The sequence below is a fragment of the Alexandromys fortis genome, unplaced genomic scaffold (assembly GCF_014885135.2).
Source record: "Alexandromys fortis isolate MF-2015 unplaced genomic scaffold, M_Fortis_MF-2015_v1.1 scaffold_19, whole genome shotgun sequence".
Classification (NCBI taxonomy): domain Eukaryota; kingdom Metazoa; phylum Chordata; class Mammalia; order Rodentia; family Cricetidae; genus Alexandromys; species Alexandromys fortis.
In genome coordinates this window covers 8,187,382-8,208,320 of record NW_026067890.1, presented here as the reverse complement: position 1 = coordinate 8,208,320, position 20,939 = coordinate 8,187,382, and the positions used below count along the sequence as shown (strand labels likewise).

General features: G+C 42.5%; 1 protein-coding gene across 1 annotated transcript in view; it reads left to right on the top strand.

Annotated features, from left to right (window-relative positions):
• LOC126507240 (bifunctional heparan sulfate N-deacetylase/N-sulfotransferase 3) overlaps positions 1 to 20,939 on the top strand; it is a 107,972-nt gene that overhangs the window by 71,075 nt on the left and 15,958 nt on the right. Inside the window, exons 6-10 of the mRNA XM_050151544.1 lie at positions 6,551 to 6,733; positions 8,284 to 8,380; positions 11,830 to 11,953; positions 15,949 to 16,123; positions 19,823 to 19,993. Coding sequence (XP_050007501.1) covers positions 6,551 to 6,733; positions 8,284 to 8,380; positions 11,830 to 11,953; positions 15,949 to 16,123; positions 19,823 to 19,993 — 750 coding nt within the window. The remainder of the gene's footprint in view (positions 1 to 6,550; positions 6,734 to 8,283; positions 8,381 to 11,829; positions 11,954 to 15,948; positions 16,124 to 19,822; positions 19,994 to 20,939) is intronic.

The window sequence follows — 20,939 nt, the reverse complement described above, 5'->3', positions numbered from 1 at the left end:
AAGATAGCCTATCTCAAAAGAAGGAAAGAAGAAAGGGAGGAAGAGAGGAGGGAAAGGGAAAGAGGAAGGGGGTACTAGGAGGTACCATGAACACTAGGCAATAGGAGTTGGAGTTCAAGTTAGACACCAGCTCTACTTCCCTGTGTTCAATGAGATATGTAGGTGTTTCTTCAGCAACAAGGCCTTGCCGTCAGTTTGTGGAGAGCAACTAATAGCCTGAGTTATTTAGGGGTTTTCCTGGGGTCTCTATTGGATGTGGTTCATTCCTGGCACTAGAGATTTCAGTCAGTGGTAAGAGAAATCCGGGTGGGGGTTTTGTCTGCCTTCTCATCCAGTGTTACAGCTGAGGTGCTCATATGAAGGTCTATGCCCAATCCAAAGTCCTCCATGTGATATAATAGTAAACAGAAAAGCAAACAAAATGTCAGACTGAGAAAATAGCTGAAAAAGACAGAAGACCCCTGCCTTCCCGCAGGGAACTTGAGGGATCAAATGGGGGATGCCTGGGGGAGAGTGCTGAGAGAGATTACTGGAAAGGGGAACTTCATGAGGTCAGGGAGAAGCCTGATGCAAAGCAAACTCCCCAGAGTCTAGAAGGATGGCCCCAGCTAAGACGCAGTAGATGCATAGCCTGAACTGGCCATGCCCTGCCATCTGATTGGTGACTACTCCAGGTGTCAGCAGAGAACCTTATGGAGGCAGATTCAGAGACCCAGGGCCAAACATTGGACTGAGCTCAGGGAGTCCTTCTGAGGAGAGGAAGGAGGAATTGTAGGAGCCAGGGTGTCGGGGATCAGAAATAGTGTAGAAAAACCCACAGAAACAGCTACCCTGGCTCATGGGAACTCAGAGTCTGAACCAACAACCAAGGAGCCTGCGAGGGACTGACCTAGGCCTTCTGCATATATGTGACAGTTGTGTGGCTTATTCTATGTGTGGAAATCCTGACAGTGGAGCAGAGGCTATCCCTGGTGCTATGGCTGGCTCTTGGGAACCTATTCCCCATGCAGAATTGCCTTGCCTGAATATAGGGGCAGGTGCTTGGTCTTAAGGTAGCTTGATATGCCATGTATTATTGATGCCCATGGGAGACCTGCCCCTCTCTGAGTGAATATGGAGGAGGAGTGGATTGAGGAGAGGAAGCAAAGGGGAGGCTGGGAAGGGGGTGGATGGAGAGGAGGAGGGGGAGGATGTAAAATAAATTAATTAAATAAAAAAATTAAGTTTTAAATAATCAGAAACATTGTGAGCACAGCAAAGGAAACAGTGAAGGAATAGCCTCCAGATGGAAGACAACCTTTGCCGATGTATGTTTAAATTAATGTCTAGAATAAAGAATTCAATAAATTAAACAGCCAAATTCTAAAATCATCCCATCAGTAAATAGGCCAATGAATAGACAACTCTCAACAGTAGACATTCTTGTGGTCAATAGATATATGGAAAAAATGTTGAATATCCTTAGATATCAGAGAAATGCTAGTAAAACCCTGCATTGTGAGTCTCTGGCCCTAGTCAAAAGGGCTATCATCAAGGAAACAGGCAAAAAGTGCTACCTAGTGGGAATTCAAACCAGCCACTACAGAACTAGTATGGAGGTTCCTCACCAAACTGGAAATGGAATCCAACTGCAGCATTCATAGTTGAATATGTTATTTGTATGCTCATTAAAAAAAAGAATAGTAAACAAATGAAGTAGAAACTTAGGGGGCATTCTTGAAAAGTGTAACACTTTTTCATTCACAAATGAATGGACAAGTTTGACGTGTTGTTTCCCCTTCCAGGCATGGTTCAGCCCTGTAAGCTAGCGTGCTAACTGCCCCCCACCAGTGAGTTCGGTCCTCGTGGCTGCCGAAATTCAGTTCAGTCATATATGAACCAAAGTCAGATTTTCATGTGCTCCGTTTTCTTCCCATTTCTTTTTCATCTCCCAAGTCTTTGAAGTTAAATTAGACACATTCTCAAACATGTATTTCAATTTCCTCTCTACATTTTCATGATGCTGGAGGGGGCAGGGCTTTAAAACTAAGATGGAAAATGGTTCCTGCAGGAGAACGAAGAGGTTTGCATGACAAAACCGAGCAACACCTTTGTGGTATGCACCTGTCTGCGTAAGAAAGGTTTTCTTCTAATTAATAGCCTCTGAAGCCATCGTCTGCAGTAACTGTGTTCTTTATTCTCTTCCTGAAAGTCTAATGCTACAAGACCAACTGTGTCTGTTCCCTAAACTGCTGAAGTCGGGTCTTCCAGAATAATGAGAGACAACATCGGAACAGCACAAGGCACAGACACAGTGCAGACTTAATTGAAAATCGCTGGTGTCAGAGTTGAAATGACCGCGTGAAATACGAACATGTGTTCTGGAGCTGGATCATTAACAATGCGTTCCAGCAGCGTTATTTCTGATACCTAGCAGAGACATTCATTCGTCAGTCACTGGCTTGTAGCCAAAGGGCTGAAGTTGTGGTTCTGATCGTAGCATCAGGAAAGCTAAGCAAGTAATGGCCAAGAAGACAAAGCACGTCAAGCTAAATTGCTTTAAATTGCATTGACCTCATCCCTGTACCTTTAAAACCTGTCCCTAATTGAGAGCAATTGATTTGCCCTCGCGGCTCTTTTGTAAAGCTTGCCAGATCTCAAATTCAAAACGTTAAGGCCAATAAATAAATAAATTTAAAAAAAAAAGCAAAAAAAAAAAAAAAAAAAAAAAAAAAAAAAAAAAAAAAAAAAAAAAAAAAAAAAAAAAAAAAAAAAAAAAAAAAAAAAAACGTTAAGGCCTTTCTGAAGATCATTCTGCAGCCGAGTTTCCTCTGAGATGATTGAATGATGAGCACGGCGCAAGGCAAGCATTAAAACAGAACTCGGTGAATGTAAACCTTTGAAATCGAAGTCACATCTGTTTGCTGCCATTGGAGCAATAACATGAATGCAAAACTGTCAATGGAAAACAGGAGAGCACAAACTATGGGCGATATGCCAAGATCTCAAAACTCGCCTCTCATATGCAAGCTGTATCCTAGCCCCTCTCTTACTTGCATAACCCCCGTAGAGAGTAACCAGAAACTTCAGTGAGCAGGAGAAAAAGTTGAATCATCCCTGATTGGAGATTACTTTTTATTCCTGGTAGCTTGCACCTTCCAGCACTATTAAAAGAAAAAAGACTACATCTAATGAGTAGACCTCAGTTCTACAAACACTAGCAGCCTATTCAATTCAGTTTTTAAGTGTTTAATTGGTCAGTGAAGGCAATAATATAGCCATTGATCTTGATGAATCATATTTAGCGACAGGACTCGATAACAATTAAAGGCAATATCCTGCAATAGTTGTTGAAAGAGAGCACAAAGTACAATGAAGTGGAAACAAGCTTGTGTGGGTACACCAGGAGGAGCAAGTTACATGCACAAATGCAGGGATGCATTCCCTAGGATGGGAAGCAGAAGATGATAAGTGAAAACATGAGGTAGGAAGATGTTTGATGGACTCTTGAAGTACAGAGGGTGTGGCGGTAGGACTGTGGTATACGGTATGGTGACCATGTGGCCACTCTACACTGAGATGTACTGTGACTATCATATAGCACATCAGATTTGCTAGACCTAGTCTTAAGGGTGCAGAACACTGCAGGTTCAGTCGCCTGGTGTATGTGCTTAGCTGAGGAGAAAATCTACCATCAGGGATTGTGACCGAATGCCTCAAAGTCAGAATCCTGCCCAAGCACTAAACTCCCTCATTACTGAAGGACTCTCAGTTGCACTCAGCCAAAGAAGACTGATGATTGTGTCATCATTGTCTTCCCACGCCCCTCCACAGCGGGCACATCAGGACCAGATCTTGATCAGAAAATTCGCTCCTGGGAAAACTCACAAAGGGGGGCATCGTCTCATAACCCTTTGTGTGACATATGTTTGTATGGAACCAGCTGGTAAACCACCCAGTCAACCTGTGTCTGGGTCTGGGCTAAGAATGTAGAAGAGTAACTCCCCACTACAGTGTCCTGAAAGTCAACCCTCAGCCCAGAAGGATTGTGAAAACTAAGATTAATTGAAAGAAAAATAAATTAATGATGAAAGACTCCCCAAGCCGATACTTAGATGTTCACGTGTGAAATTTAGGGAAAGGATATAGGTGGGAGTAGTTTGAAATTAGTGAATCAGCGTGGTGATTCCACCTAGAGACAAGCAGGTAAAGAACAAAGCCCAGAGAAACAGCCTAGCCAAAGAATGCAAGGTTTGTTTCCAAAGAGAGATCCTACCTCAAAGGAATGCGGTGGAGAGTTATAAAGAAAACTTAATCCCCTCCTTTGGTCTCCGTATGTTCCTAGGACTGCAAACCCACTCAAGTCCCTGTGAATGCATCAGATACACATACAAGAAGGGACTGGGCTGCCAGGGAGAAGCCTCAGCAAGTGAAAGTGTTTGTTCTAGACCTGAGGAGCAGAGTTCAACGCAGTTAATTAGATAACTTTAAGAAGAAGGGGAAGAAGAGATTAGGACCATACACTAAGATGTTATTAGTAGTTCTCGGTGTGTTTTCCCTGAGGCTGTGCTGAAATGTCTCCGTGTTGGAAGGGAAATCAATGGGAGAACTGCTTCCCAGTCTCACTGGCCTGGCAGGTCAGTGAAAAAGATAATTTAAGAAGCTGTGGGGGGGGGGGGCTGGAGAGATGGCTCAGTGAGTATGGGTACGGACTGCTCTTTCAGAGGGCCTGGGTTTAATTCTCAGCATCCACATGGCAGCTCACAACTCTCTATCACTCCAAGATCTGATACTCTCAAATAGACATACACGCTGGCAAAACACCAACACACAAAAATAAAAATAAGTTATTTTAAAAAAGAAGCTATGAGTGAAGTCCCAAGTCACTGGCAGTAGAATGTTGCCTAATAGAAAAGACCAGAAGATGGATGCAGAAAAATAAGTGCTAAGGGGTGGCCAATCTGAGCTGGTGAGCTGCTGGAACACTGCTATAAGATAGAAAAATGATGTTTCTTCAAACTAGCAGGAGCATCAATGACTATAAATCTATAAATAGCTATTGTTTGTTACGCAACAGGCTGTGCTCTGGGTTTCTTTATCACTGTAATGGCGACCATACGGGTTCCCCTGCTGTCAGTCTGGAGTCAGTGAGCTCCCACTAGCTCAGGTCAGCCATTTCTGTGGGTATCCCCATCATGGTCTTGACCCCTTTGTTCATATTATAGCTCCTCCCTCTCTCCAACTGGACTGTGGGAACTTGTCCCAGAGCTTAGCTGTGGATCTCTGCATCTGCTTCCAACAGTTGCTAGATGAGGTTCAATGATGACATTTAAGGTAGTCATCAATGTGATCACAGGGGAAGGCCAGTGCAGGCACCCTCTCCACTACTGCTTAGGGTCTTAGCTGGGCTCATCCTTGTGGATTCCCAGGAATTTCCCTGGTGCCAGGTTTCTTGCTAACCCCATAATAGCTCCCTGGGTCAAGATATCTCTTTCCTTACTCTCCGTCTCTGTCTTTCACCCATCTTGGCCATCTGGTTTCCTCGTGTTCTCCTCCCCTTCTTTCCTCCCACCCCGACAATGCTCCCAATTTTTTTAGGAGATCTTGCTTCCCAGGGGGATCCATGTATGTCTCTCTTGGGGTTCTCCTTGTTACCTAGCTTCTCTGGGGTCATAAGCTGGTTATCCTTTGCTTTACATCTAATATCCACTATGAGTGAGTACATATTGTATTTGTCTTTCTGGGTCTGGGTTACCTCACTTAGGATGGTTTTTTCTAGTTCCATCCATTTGCCTGAAAAATTCAAAATGTCATTTTAAAAAAAAAAAATCATTGAGTAGTACTCCATTGTGTAAATGAACCACATTTTCTTTATCTATTCTTCAATTGAGGACCATCTAGGTTGTTTCGAGGTTCTTGCTATACCTTGCTCAGCCTAGATATAGCGGGGAGGGCCTTGGTCCTGCCTCAAAGTGATGAGCCAGACTGTGTTGGCCCCCAATGGGAGGCCTCACCCTCTCTGAGGAGTGGATGGGGGTGGGATGGGAGGGAGGAAGGTGGGGGAGTGAGAGGAAAGGAGGAGAGGGAGTGGGAACTGGGATGGTATGTAAAATGAAAAAGGATTGTTTGAGAGAGCGAGAGAGCCAGAAGGATAATTTTTAAGGCTTCGGTTTTAAGAGTGAAAATAATAAGAATGATGGGGCTCATCAGAGAGCTGTGGCTGCGCTGACAAGCTGGGCACTAGTTAAAAGTCGCCCTCCAAGTGTTTTGAAAGTTCTAAGATCTGTTCAGGCAGAAGGGCGAGAACACAACTGAATAATCGCGTTCAGAACTTTTCTCGTGAAAGCCTGGAGACTCTGCCCCGTGAAGTACAGGATACTGATGCTTCATCTTATGTTGTGGGGACTGCATTTCATGTCGGATATCAAGGTGACTTTTTCTTAGGTCTTGATTGAAAATCCTTATACAGACCATTTAATTCAAAAAGCTAAATCTAATGTTGGTATGATTATACTGCCCTCTAGTGTTAAAATAATCCATGTTTATGCCAAAGTTTATTTACCTTTTTCAGATCAGTATTTTCATGACCCATTTGTCTAACTATGGAAATGACCGACTGGGATTATATACATTTGTGAATCTAGCCAACTTTGTGCAGACCTGGACCAACCTGCGTCTTCACACCCTGCCTCCAGCTCAGCTGGCTCACAAGTATTTTGAGCTCTTTCCTGATCAGAAAGACCCTCTCTGGCAGGTAAAATCAGATCAATAATTGGTACAAATAGTTAGTACCCACAAACTGTTTGTGGTTGTGTGACGTTATCCAAATGTGAGAACTCGGAGTATCTGAGTTCAAACTGTGCATTTGGGAAACATTAAGGTCTGAGAAACTACTTCCTACTGAATGGTAGGCATATATTATTGCTAACCTTTCTCCATCCGAAAGTATAGAGTATTGAGTGAAGGATTCTATAGGCAGCGATGTTTTCAAACAGGAGCGAGAAGTCAATGTTCAGACTGCCAAAAGTTGAAAACAGATAATGATAAATAAGTAGTGTTTTAGCAGTTGGCCATCTAGTCAACCTTACATGCATACACACACACACACACACACACGTGTCTGTAGATACCAGTCCACATTAGCAGTTCTCTGGAGGAAGCTCGGTGCTGATAGGCTGTATTAGTTTTTGTTGGTGTCAGAAGCATCCTTTCTTCTTACCCACGACAAATCACCAAGTTCTAGCCACTTGAAACACATCCAACTTCCCCAGTGGGTTCACCCCTTATCTTTAAGCTCGAATCACTATCCTTATAAGAGAGCGGTTTAAATCAAACTGTTGTACAGAGCCACAACTAAAAGAAATCCATCCCTCTTGTCTTTGCTTCATATAGACAAGTCTATTTAACTTCACAGATCTATAGTGTGAGCTGACCGAAGGAAAGGGTGATCCTGCTTGCTCGTTCATGAGACAGTACTAATGAATGCTGTAATCTTTCCCCCTACATTAATGTGCATACTGTATCTTAGCAGAAAGTATGTTCTAGATACAAATACACAGTCTGCCAAAAGGTAACCTGTGTAATTTAAAAGTTCACCTTCATTATACACTTCTAAAATGCGGGAGTTTCAGCATCACAGTCAGTAAAGTTACATCTTCAGATGTGTATTTACCAAATTTTGAAGGTAGCTGGAAGGAATTGACTGATTCAGTTACTTTGAAGAAAAATAATAATAAGGTCCAAGGGAACCTTAAGTAGCGTGCGTTAGTGAATGCTCGAAAGTGCATCTCCCTTTAGGCTGTGGTTCTCAGCCTTCCTCATGCTGTGACCTTTAATTCAGTTCCTCATGTTTGGTGACCCCAGCCATAAAATTATTTATGTTGCTGTTTCATAACCGTAATTTTGCTGCTGTTACAAATTGTAATATAGAGGTTTGCCAAAGGGGTTGTGACCCACTGGTTGAGAACCAAATGCTGTAGACTAAGAGAAAGAATAGTGTATTCCCAACAGGCTCGCATCTTGAAGGGGAGAGGTGAACTGTAGAATTGCCAGGAGCAGGAGAACATGATCTACCTCTCCCCGTCCCACTCCCTCACTCTCAACCGAAGGACTGAAAGAAATCCAGAGCTTCATGGAGGCCACCTCCCAGCTTTCAGTTTCCAAAAGAGACCCCTTGTTTATCCTGCTGCCTCCTTGGGTATCTCAAAATGAAGATTGGAGACTCTAGCTCAAAAATGGATGCACACGCACATGCGCGAACACACACGCGCACGCATAACATCTCTATATTCCTCTCCCATACAGAACCCCTGTGATGACAAACGCCACAGAGACATTTGGTCTAAAGAAAAAACCTGCGATCGTTTACCAAAATTCTTGGTAATCGGACCCCAGAAAACTGGTAAGAACATTTAATACTACTACCAAATAAAGTAAAACAACTAGACAATTAGTCCTCATTGCAGCAGGACCTTGAGCCTCCTGTAAAGCTGCTGAAGCGACAGCATACATTACAACATACTCCGACGCCATCTTGTTCAGCCGGGTACCATTCTAAGGCTTTGTCGGGCTGTTTAAAAGCGGGGGGGGGGGGGGGGGGGGGGGGGGGGGGGGGGGGGGGGGACAGGGGAGGGGACATGGATATCATTTGAAAGACAGCACTCAGTGTACTAGCATGTCTTACTTTTTCCCAAGGCTCTTACTCCAGAAGTGTCGTTAACATTTCTAAAATTAAAACTGATTTTGTGTTTAGAAAGTGACTGACAGGTTTGTTCAAATGCCAAGGGAGAGACATATGTGAGTAACCTGGGTCTTTTATGAGAAATTTTTTCCAGAAAAAAAAAAAAAAAACGGTCTCGACTTTTCAGATACAGTTTATATTCTTGCAGAGATAACTTCTTTTTTACGATCCAAAAAATAAAAAATCTTTGACAAGCAGAATTACTAGACATAAACAAAACTTTCTGCTATCAAGCTGTTTATTCAAACCCAGGAGGAATCGACTGCACACCTTCTTAAACTGGCATCCAATTTGTTCCCCCGTAAACTCCTTGTTTCTGTGAAGCTCACTATTCAGGTGAAGCCCAGTGGAAGTTTTAATGCCAAACATTTGAGCTGCATCCTGCATGATAAATTAGCTGGGGGCCCTCGGATTCTGTCTTCATAGAAAACAGCCACGAAAACTGCCTTGTGTGGCAGTCCCTTTCCTCGCCTCTGAGGATGACTTTGAAGTCTGCGCATGATCAGCAGACTTGGACACGTCATTGTTTTTAATGGCATTCGCAAATAGTAAGAGAGTATGCGTAAGAACGGCAGGCATCCCTCCTCTTGTGTGTTCCCTTGTCCTTATTCACTCAAAAGTCCAAGGATGCTTAGGAAAACATTAGAAATGACCTCAGTGGCCTCGCTCGGTCAGCACGAAACCCCGTCATCACTGCTCACCTCTGTCTGGATCTTGGCAGAGCCAGCCTGCATCAGAGCCCTGCAGGATCCATTGCTTCTCCTACCACACCGGATGCAGACACGTTAGCTGATGTCAGGTGACAGCAGAAGTGTTACACGGTACCCTAAACCCTGCTGCGTTTTAAAAGGACGTTTATGCTGCTATTTGGATACGGCTTTTTGCCTGTGGCATAAAATCGTTATAAAAAAATGATTGTTTTGTGGAAATTAATTTTTCAAGTTTTGGGGGGAGTTGTCATTTACATCATCCAATAAAGTTAACCCATTCTAAATTCTGAATTAGGCAAATGTTACATGGCTCTGTTTGGGGACTATTTCCACATAGCATAACGTCAGAAGTTTGGTGGGACCCTGACAGTCAGTCTTTTCTCTCCTTAATGAACAGATTAGGAAATTAAGTCACCGCATTCACTTAGCCAGTGATGCTGAAAATGCAACGAAATGCTTGGTCCTAGAGTTTTCCTGACTCTCCTCTCTCACCATGACTTTCAGTTGGGACCCGCCCCATGCCCCTTAACTTCACTTTTCTCCTTGTTCTTTAATTTAAAAAAAGAAGAAGACGGTCACCAGAGCAGCAGCATAGATATCACAGGGCTTCACAGAAGAGAAATTCCTGAGCCACACCTTAGACCTACTGAATCAGAAACCCTGGGATGGGTACAGATGCCTGTGTGAGCCAGACTCGGCTACAGCCAGAGTCTGAGGATCCGTGCTGAGTGGAGGTGCTGAAGACCACAGTCATTGTCTATCACAGGTCCCTGCATTTCACCCCACACAGTCTGCTTGTCTGTGGGCAGAGTGCTCACCGTTCAGCTCGGGTATATAACCTTGGCACAGTGCCTCTTTTAACTCGTTCTTCAGACAGCCTTGTAGCTGACAGATCTTTTAACCATTTTCCTACTGTACAGATACTGTATATTGAAGTGCGATTTTAAAGAAAACTTTAAGGAATAAGGAAATGTCGAATTTTGTACAAATGGCAGCATGACATGATTACTGGCAAATTAGAATGGTGACGTCTACAAGTGAGATTTCTCTTGCTGTCTTTTGACCTGAAATGAAATTGACAGAGCACATTCCATTAGATCACACCAGTTAGATCACACCAGTGTGCAGAAACTACAGGGGACATTTGTACCCTGGGAGTATTGGATGTCTAGACAAGAGATAACTTAGATGATGCTCTCTCTCTCACAAACCCAGTCATAGTTGCTAGTGACTCTAAATCTTGCGCGAACTGATCCCAAACTGCCTTCCTTCCTCCTGGAGTAACCTGAGCTACACACTTTACCTCCTGACGTAGGTGAAAACAACCCTAACTTTACACCTTTAAAAAAATGACACTGTCACCCCCAAACTGTGTGAGTACCTCTGATGCACCATTCTGTTTACAATAAATGTAAATTTTGTGTTAATGGCACTAAAATAAAACACCACTTTTCTTCAAATTTTAGCAATTTAAATTATTTTTGAGCATTTGTTTGTGTAGGTACACTTGTTAAAAAATTAAATTATTAATTAGCTTTCATAGGCCTCAGGAAGAACATTGTATCAAAGTTTATGTTATATCAAACATTATAGCAAACAAGTATCAGTTTGGGTAATTAAATATATTAAATAATGATACAGTTCACTTACTTTTTTTAATTTAAAAAATCTTGAGTTATAGGATGTCTTTTTTCCTTTTTCTCTCCGTGTTTATTTTTCTCGCATATACTATATCCCAATCACAACTTCCTCTCCTCCACTCCACCCAGTCCCCTGCCTACCTCCCCTCTCCCCCAGGTCTCCTGCTCCTCCATCTCCCTTCAGAAAAGAGCAGGCCTCCCGGTGATATCCATCACACGTGCTGTAACAAGATGCACAAAGACTAGGCACAAACCTTCATATCAAGACTGCATGAGGCAACCCAGTGGGAGAAAGAGGTCTGAAAAGCAGATCGAGGAGTCAGAGACATTCCCACTCCTGCAGTTAGGAGTCCCACAGACACCCCAAGCTAAACAACCGCAGCATGCATGCAGAGCATATAGGGTGATGTTTAGCATCCAAGAAAATCTGTGGGATAGATGAAGAGATGATTTTTTTTTCCTTTGAAAAAAACTGCAGTAAAGAAAAGCTAACAGCCGAAGTTACAGATCAAACCAGTGACTCAGCTGACATTAAAAGCCAGTTTCCCAGCGTTGGCTCAGGGACTCTTCCTCCCATCATTTTTTCTCCATTGTTAAGAACATTGCCTCCCATTAGCTGCTGGTGGTCTGTTGGGTTTGCCGAGGAGTCCACTGAAAGAATCTGCCTGGATGGTTATAATGAGTTTCTTAGTGACTGAAATACTAAAGGTGAGAAACTGATTCTGCACTTGTTGATTTCTAACCCCTGCTGTCATTTCAGGTACCACTGCCTTGTGTCTGTTCCTGATTATGCATCCTTCCATCCTTAGTAACTCCCCCAGCCCAAAATCCTTTGAGGAGGTACAGTTCTTTAATAGAAATAACTACCACAGGGGGATTGATTGGTAAGATGGGTTACTAGTATAAATCTAAAAGTATATGTACCGTGCACAGTATAAACTTGGCGCTAATATTTAGAAACCTCAGAGAAGTTTGTGACCACAGATAAAATTCATGCGACACCTCTTAGAAACCGGTTGAGCAGCATAAAGAAGCATGAAAGTTATTCTCAGAAAGGCTTGCCAGTTAGTGGGAGGGCTGCTTGCCTCAGAAGACCCATGTATCAGTTGGTGTTAACTGTCTTTGAAGGGAATGGCAGGTGTGCATTCATAGAAATAGGGTACGCCCCAGGCATGTCACTCTGCCCTTTGCACTTTTCATGAAGTGGTGCTGTGGTCAGAATATATCATTTCCTGTCATGTTTTGAGGAAACTGGCAAAAAAGGAACTAAAAGTAGAAATGTATGTATATTTTATGAGTAATGAAAGCTGTAAACTGAATTTTGAAGGTATAGATAAAAAATTAACTTTTGTCTTCAAATTAAAATTAAAACGTGTTAAGTATCTGAAGAAAATGATTAAAATTAGAAGTAATTTAAATATAGACAAGCTATAAAAATGTTAAAAATAAATGAACCAAAATAGCATGTTGATCCTAAGACGTGTTTGGAGGGCTTTCTCCTGATGTGAAATGCTGAGCATCATGGGAAGCAGTGCATCCTCCCAGAGCATAGACATAACCTCCCCACATTCACTGTAGAGTAGTCACGAGCCTCCCTGGTCTTGATCGCACAATCTGGCACGTGAGCTCAATTTTCCAAGGACCAGCTGTCGCAAGAGGTCCTTGTGGGTAATCTAGAAAACTAACGAGGTGAGTATCATTTGAGAATCTACAGGCACTGCATCCTCATTGTTCTGTAGTTCATGGCCCATTCTTCCACGCTGTGTTGGATATTAACTAATTTGTAGTCTTAAATAAACTAACAACTGCTTCAGCCTCTGTAGCCACTCTCTCAAATAGAATAGTAGAACATTGACATTGGCTTAAAAACAAACCTTTAAGAGTAAATACTAGTAAAATCCTTGGTGTTACTGGAACTTAAGAATAATCTATTTGATTATTATATGTAATAATCAATTATAAATAATCATAAATTATTTCAGAGAAAATATTTTATCATAAGCTAATAATGTGTGTCAAACTGTAATAAAAATTAAAAATTCTTCAAGTAGTTTACAAGAAAATGACACAAATAACTCTCTAGGGGCAAGGGTGTAGCTCAGTGGTAAGTGTTGCCTGGTACACGCAGGGCCTGGAGTCAATACCCAACACTGCAAAACATGAGTAAATAAATGAAGAAGGCATCATTGATCTAAATACAGCTCTGCAAAAGTTCCCCAAATGCTTTTGATTGACAAATTATACATTATAAAAGGCAATTTATGTAAATAATAGATAATGGTAACTGCAAGTGTCATTTTATAGCTATGATTACAGCTTTGCTCCCAACAGCATCAGGTGTGTTCCCAGGCAGAGTGCCTGGGTTGCCTGTGAGGCATCACCCCATCAACTGGGATTTGGGGGTTTTGATTCCACGGGGCTGACAATTATGTGCCTCCGAGTTCTGCAATCATTCTAACAATTTGCTTATACACAACTGATCTGGTGCAAATCTGCTTTTGTTCTAAGATCTGGATAAAGCTAGGACCATCTTAACTGACAAGTAGACTAAGCGTATAAATAAGGTACAAACAAATAGGTCAAATGAAAATTTTAAAATTTCATCTTTGATGAAATAGCCAAAATCTGCAGTGAGGAGGTGTCAGGAAAATATCTGCCTTACTCATACATGTAAGTTTTATGCTTTATGATTTAAATTATTTTTAATGTATAGGGGTGAGTGGCAAGCTAGATTGGGTGTGTGGACAGTCATAGAGCCCTGTTAGCATTTGGAACCTCGACAGTTATAGCCTGGCTTGAGTACAATCAACTGAAAACTCTTAGGATGAGATCAGGGAAAAGTATTTGCTAGGGATGGAAAGAGAAGGGATCCCAAGAGCATGCTGGCAGTAGTCTAGCTCAAATGGCCAGTGACAGGTTCTGTGAAGGAACCTGTCTCAAAAAAAAAAAAAAAATCAAGGTGGAGAATAACAGAGAAAGCACCCAACATCAAGCTCCGACTTCCACATATGCATGCAGGGGTAAGCACACACACACACACACACTGTACATGCATCACACACAGACACAAACAAATTAAGAAGACATTCAGTGTTAGTGAAAATCAATCACAGATAAATATACAATGCTGCAAGAAGTACTTCTGAGTTATCTCTTTTTTTGATGCAGAAGTCTTACTCTTTTCAGAAGTCTGAAAGCTTGCGGGCCCTGCATTCATATGCAACCGTGAAGTCACTGTAATCGGCTTGCCAATCCTTTGGCTGTCCTGAATATTTAGTCTCCAAGAGTGATCCTACTGGAGAAATCCCAGGTCCCACTCTGGAAATGCAGACCAGAAGGTCTTGTATTTGCTAGTCCCTCAAGGGTCTGCTCCTTTGAGCTCCTAGAGAATAAGGCAGTGTGATCAAACAAAATAGATCCAGTTTCTGTGCAAACCTCTGAAACTAGGGAAGATCAACAGCATGGGTCCAACAGCCAGGATGACCTGCAGGGCTTTTCAAAGCCCGAATTGTCACAGGCATAGAAGACAAATGAGAAAGTGGGATGTCTTTCATTGTTAAAAGCCATCAAATGTCAGCACCCTGGTCCGTTTTATTCATTATTTTTGGATGCTTTTTCAGAAGAAACAGGTTTGGGATAAGCTCCTAGCAAATGGGGTCAGACACTCATGATAATCCCAGCCCCTAGAAGCAGTGTAAGCGTCTAAATAAGAAAGCCAAAATGTGTCATTTCTATAGATTGTACACCACAAGAGAAAGCAGATCATGCCCCTCAAATGTCTTCATATCTCTTCTCCTTTGAAAGGGAGCCAAATGGCTGACCCAGAGGGCCATTCATGGAACACACAGCAAGATTTTGTTGCTCTAGGTGTCTAGACTTCTGTTCCCTCGGTTACACTTTGCTTTGGGATAACAGCTGGAATCCTAGCCAAATCACAACCAGGTTAAAAGACAGTGTCACATGGTCTGAGAAGGCGTCACGTGGCCTTTGGGGTGACGTGAACCACACTGGAAACTGAAGCCATCGTGCGAATGTTGATGATGGCTCTTGCTCGGTAATTACTGAGCTACCTGCATCCTGAAGGCGCAGTGACTTGCAGGTTAAAGGGAGGAGAGGGCAGAGTGAGGTCATTATTATAAAATGTAAGTCCTAGAGGTTCCATTTTAAACAAAAGCCCTTACTGCTATAGAAATGAGCTGGTGTATTATGCTGACTGACCATGCTTGCACCAACGGAACATTAAGCAGATATCTGTATCTCTATGCTTGGGCCAGCACACATTGCTGAGTTCACACTCCTGACAATTTCACTTCTCATATGCAAGAAATATTGATAAGATTTTGTCCTAAATTCCAAAGAGAGACAAGGTAATATATTTTAAAAGGGAAGAAATGGGCAGTGTTTACAACAGACATAATCTGTGCTCTGATACCCCATGATTAAACATACTAGCCAGACTCAATGGTGTGGCGTGACATGTGTTTACTGTGATAACAAAAACTATCTTGTATGAATACTTTTGAATGTCTTAACTAAGTGTACCCTGTGTTTTATCACATCCTCTTTGGCTCGGGGTCTCTGTGCTGGTTTCTGTTTCCATGCATTTTGCACAGGAGCTGCAGTTTGATCGCTTTGTTCCTCTATCTTTATGTTCCCCCATAACTTTGTTTTTTCTGAACTTAAGCAATGCAAAAGGTATTGTGTAGGAGAACATTGCTAGTGCTTTGAATGTGTCTCCTTTGCCACCTGGAGGGATGACTGCAGAGCTTGGGTGTCAGTGTTTTAGGGGAGAGATGAACTTGTTGGCCGCCATTAACGTCTTCAGTCAGCAGCGTATCAACGTGAGAGGCTTGTTTTGAAGAAAGATACTCCTTCCTAGGTACATGGATTTCTTCCCAGTCCCATCTAACGTCACCAGTGACTTTCTGTTTGAGAAGAGTGCCAATTACTTCCATTCAGAGGAAGCTCCTAAAAGGGCCGCTTCTCTAGTCCCCAAAGCCAAGATCATCACCATACTCATTGACCCTTCGGACAGAGCCTACTCCTGGTACCAGGTGAGGAAGAGATGTGCTCAATTGAGAGAAGAGCATGCGCAGTGGAAAAGTGTTACCTCCATTTGGAGGGCAGATCTTCTTTTAATGGGGGCATCTGTCCATGTGGTTACCCATGCAGCTCTGTGTGTGTGTGTGTGTGTGTGTGTGTGTGCGCGCGCGCACGCGCGTGCCACAGATGTTATTTCTCAGGAGCTATCCACCTTGCACCTTGCTTTTGAGATGGGGTCTCTTGATGAGAGCTGAGACTCATTGGTTAGGCCATATAGACTGGCCATTGAGCGTCAGGGTTCTTCCTGTCTGTGGCTCCCAAGCGCTGAAATTACAAGCACATACCATTACATCTGGCTTTGTGTATGAGTTCTGAGGATAAAAAGCAGGTCCTCACATCTGCAGAGGAGGCAGTTTGCCAGCTAAACTGTTTCCCCGGCCCCAACGTCTTGGATTTGAATAGATGAGAAGACCTACTAGTTAACTGAACTGATGTGTGCAGCAAAGTTGATGCTTAACTTTTGGTTTTCCAGAAGAAACAAACATTCTCAGATTTTTTCAATTTTCTTTAATATGATAACTTTACTTAATGAAATGTATTAGTGCAATGAATTGCAGTTGAAAAAATATAACAAAATATTATGTTTTGTGTATACGTGTACATGTTTACACCTATGCATTTTAAAGTAAGTGTCATAGTTTAAAATCATTTTTTTCAAACATGTGCCTAAATTTAAAAGTGCTAGATGATGTTTTTATCCAGGTTTTATAGGTTATAAGGGTTCTTTGGCAACTCTACCATTGTGTTTCAAAAGCAACAGTAGGAGGATGTGCAGAGAAGTGAACATGGCGGTGTTCAGGGACGCTGCTGACCCCAGCTCAGGGTGCAGAGAGTGAACATGGCAGTGTTCAGGGACACTGCTGACCCCTCTCCAAAGTCTCTCAAGTAACTCCTACTGAAGAAGGGACGGGGTGACAAAGCATCCTCAGAGTCCTCCGTCCCTGAAAGCCCAGCCTCTCTAAAGTGCCCCATGCCATCTTCTGGGTGCTTATTGTCCTTTTGTCTCTGATGTTTGTTAGAACTTAACAAAGAGTCACTCTTGGTGAGTCTTTATAACGCCCATCAATATTTTAATCACCTAATAAAATGTGGACAAAGTTAGGCTTACAATACAACAAAATTGAGGGGTTTTTTTGTTTTTAATCTCTATGAATTTTTAGTTAACCTTTATTGGTTCTGTAATTTGGTTTGATTCCATTTTTTGAGACAGAGACTCATGTTGCCCAGCTGGCCTGCAGTTTGCTAAGTAGCAGAGGAAGAGTTAGCTCTCCCTCTTCCTCCCATCTTCCCCCCAAGTGCTGGGATGAAAATTTTGCACTAATCATGCATAGGTGATCATTTTTAAATGCTTTCTTAATGATTATATGTTCATCTGGTCATCAAAGAATGGCAATGATCTTCGCAAATTATTGTTTTAAAAGTGATTTGACTTAGTAGATGTTAACACTGCTTTTGGAGAATTGGAGAAATAGCATGTTTAAATAAGCACAAAAACTTATTATAATTCACAGACTCATGCAGCGATAAAGCCCAGCTTAAAACTAAGCTAGATTTATTAGCGGAGTTGGAGCAATAGAAGTATCATTGGGCAATCTTTAAAGTAAGGAAGGATTGGGGGATTTTTATTGTTTTTATTGAGTTATATATTTTTCTTCACTGCCTTCCCTTCCTCTCCTTCCTCTCCCCTCACCTTCTACCGCTCCCAATTTACTCAGGACACCTTGTCTTTTTCTACTTCCCCTGTAGATTAGATCCATGTATGTCTCTCTTAGGGTTCTCATTGTTGTCTAGGTCCTCTGGAGTTGTGCATTGTAGGCAGGTTTAGGATTTGTAATAGCAAAAGAGGTAAAAATTCCAATGGAGTATTTTGATAGTACAAATGGAGCTATCATTTGTACTAAAGGGGGTATCAGCAGGGCAGGGCAGAAACAGAGGCCAATGGTCTATTTCCTAGGATACTGTAATGTTAAGATAAATGTAGGAAGTTGTGTTTACAAAAGCTTATTATCTGAGATTCTGCAGGTGGGTTGAATTCCCTGTGTTCTAAGTGGCCCACACAGTCCAGAGCCTCCAGCATAAATAGGTGTTATACAACATGTCATTGGTATAATTTCAGATACCTAACTTCCTTCACTTTTAAGATTTATTTTAAACTGTGTGTATGTGTGTCTGTGTGTGTGTGCATGATGTAAGTACAGGTGCCCAAAGAGGCCAAAAGAGGGTATTGGATGCCTTGGAACTGGATTTACAAGCGGCTGTGCGTTGGCCGGGCATGGGCGCTGAGAAATGAACCTGGGTCCTCTATCATAAGAGTCCTCACTCCTGGCCACTGAGCCATCTCTACCAGCCCTGCTAGCTAACTTCTTGACAGCCGTGCTATTGGAGAAGAAAGTGTACCAAAGCATTGCACCCTTTTCTAGTTAGCAGAAACAGTTTACTCCCGATTCACACGTGGAAGAACATCTTGTGAAATGGTTCAGTGTCAGGGACTGGGAGCAGAGTCCCAGGAAGGGATCGACTTAGAGAGGCAACGATAGAGGTCCTCTACACAAGAGGGCGTGGAGCCCTCCTGGAGAGATAAGATCTCAGAAATCCACAGCCTCGCACCAGTTTTTCGTTGCGAATCCAGAGACAGCTCTCCATCAAAATATACGTAAATTTGCAAGCTGGCAGTTTCATTTCCTGCCACCTACCTTTCCCAAAACGTATCTGGGCGACAGAAAGCAATGCAGCTTGAGTGGCCCAAAAGGAAAGCAGAGAATTGGCAACCACTTAGCCCCTGCAGATTGGGAATACACACATGCAACAGCTAAAAGGCTTTGAGCCAGCAAAACTTCATAAATATTGCAAATAAATCACTCCACGGTGGATGAACAGAGGCTGACGGAGCCTGCAGTGCAGTAACCAATATTCCAGTCGCAGCAAATTTGCTATTCAACTAGATGTGGTGGACAGCCACAGACTGGCCACGGCGCCTGAGTGCTTATTGATCAATTTAAGGAGAACGTGATTCTCTTGAGCCCATAGGCCCGAGATGGAGCCATTAGGAAACATTTTCATATTTCAATTGCTGCTTTCTACATTTTCTTATTCTGCTTCACCACAGAGGTTGCCATTAGATAAAATAACCTTGGCTTTTAGACGCTAGGTAATGTGTGGCAGAATCTGTAGACCTCGCATAATATGTATCCCAGAGTTTATATTGGTCCCTTCATATGAAATAGTCAGTGAGGGCTTGCTAATCAAAACCTACCTGAAGAGTAGGATTAGCAGAGGGCTTTCTTAATAGAGATATTTATTGAACATGATGATTGGTTCGATTATAGACTGGCAAAGGAACATGAACACAGATTTTGAAAGTTTGCATAAATGTATAGATTGAGGGAAAACTTGGTAATATTGGTCAAGAAACACTATCAACAAAATTTAGCCGCTACTGCCTAAGTTTCCAAAAAGTACGACCTCACCAGTGGCTTAAGTTTAAACTTTGATGCTCCAAGCACAGTTTCATGTTTCATTAATTTCAAAACAAATAACTCTCCAATAGGGTGGCATTCCTTCCTAAAGCTTTGAGAGTTGTCTAGAGATTGAGTTTTAATTATTTACGTCTATAGTTCAAGTTAATTTAATTGTCTGCCTTCTCACCGCAGCACCAGCGGTCCCATGAAGACCCCACAGCTCTGAAGTTTAGCTTCTATGAAGTGATCTCTGCTGGCCCCCATGCACCCTGGGAACTTCGAACTCTGCAGAAGAGATGCTTGGTCCCTGGGTGGTATGCCAACCACATTGAGAGATGGCTTGTTTATTTCCCTCCCTTTCAGGTATGAAGCAACCAGGATGTACAGCATGTAACCATCTCATTAAGTGTTTACCTGATACACAGCTACAACATTGCTAGGCTTCATCCTTTAGTTGCAAATGACGACGCTGGTAGAGAAGATAATAGGTAGAAATCAAAAGGTGGGTTAATGTTCTAGAGTATCACGGGCTAATTTTCCCTATTCGTTTCTTGGCACTAGCATTCCATCTCTGACTTCAGAACTGGAAAAGCTTCAGCTCACCAGGTCTTGTTCTGACATGAATAAAACCTAATGAAAGGGGGCACCATTCCCAAACCAGACAGACACCGTTTCAGTTAACGAAGGGCCATGATTTCTCTTCTGACACACCTGCTGAAGTCATCATAGATTCTGTTCCTCTCATGCCTTGCTTTTTCTCTTTGACTTGGCGTCACCTCCCATGATCACCCAGTAGTTCCAGACCCTGAATAGCACAAGCAGTCCAGTGACATCAGACGTGAGTCCTATGGATCTAAAGCCATGTGTCCACTCTGATGGCTGTAACAACGTACAGCTAACTAAACATTACAATTAAATAAAACCAAAAACTCGGCTCATTTTCATTAGGTATGTGGGAAAGCTGAGTAACTCCATGTTAGACGTAGCAGTCTGCCCATGCCATGGTAAGTTCTCTTGAATATCCAGTGTAGACAACTAAAACTGTTGGAAGAGGGGCTTCGACAAGGTTGTGTGACAAGGTCTATGGCCTCTGTCATGGCCTATGCCACTTTGTCTTTATCTTTCACCACCACCAGAGAAACAAATTCTTGCCCTGGGTTTCTTTTGGTTTTGTTGTTATTATACACTTTGTTTTCTTGAGGCAGAGGCTCAGTCTACAGCACCGACTGACCTCGTGTCCACAAAAATCCTCCTGCTTCAGCCTCCCGAGTGTCAGTGTTATAGGTGTGGTCCCTGTTAGATTCTTTTA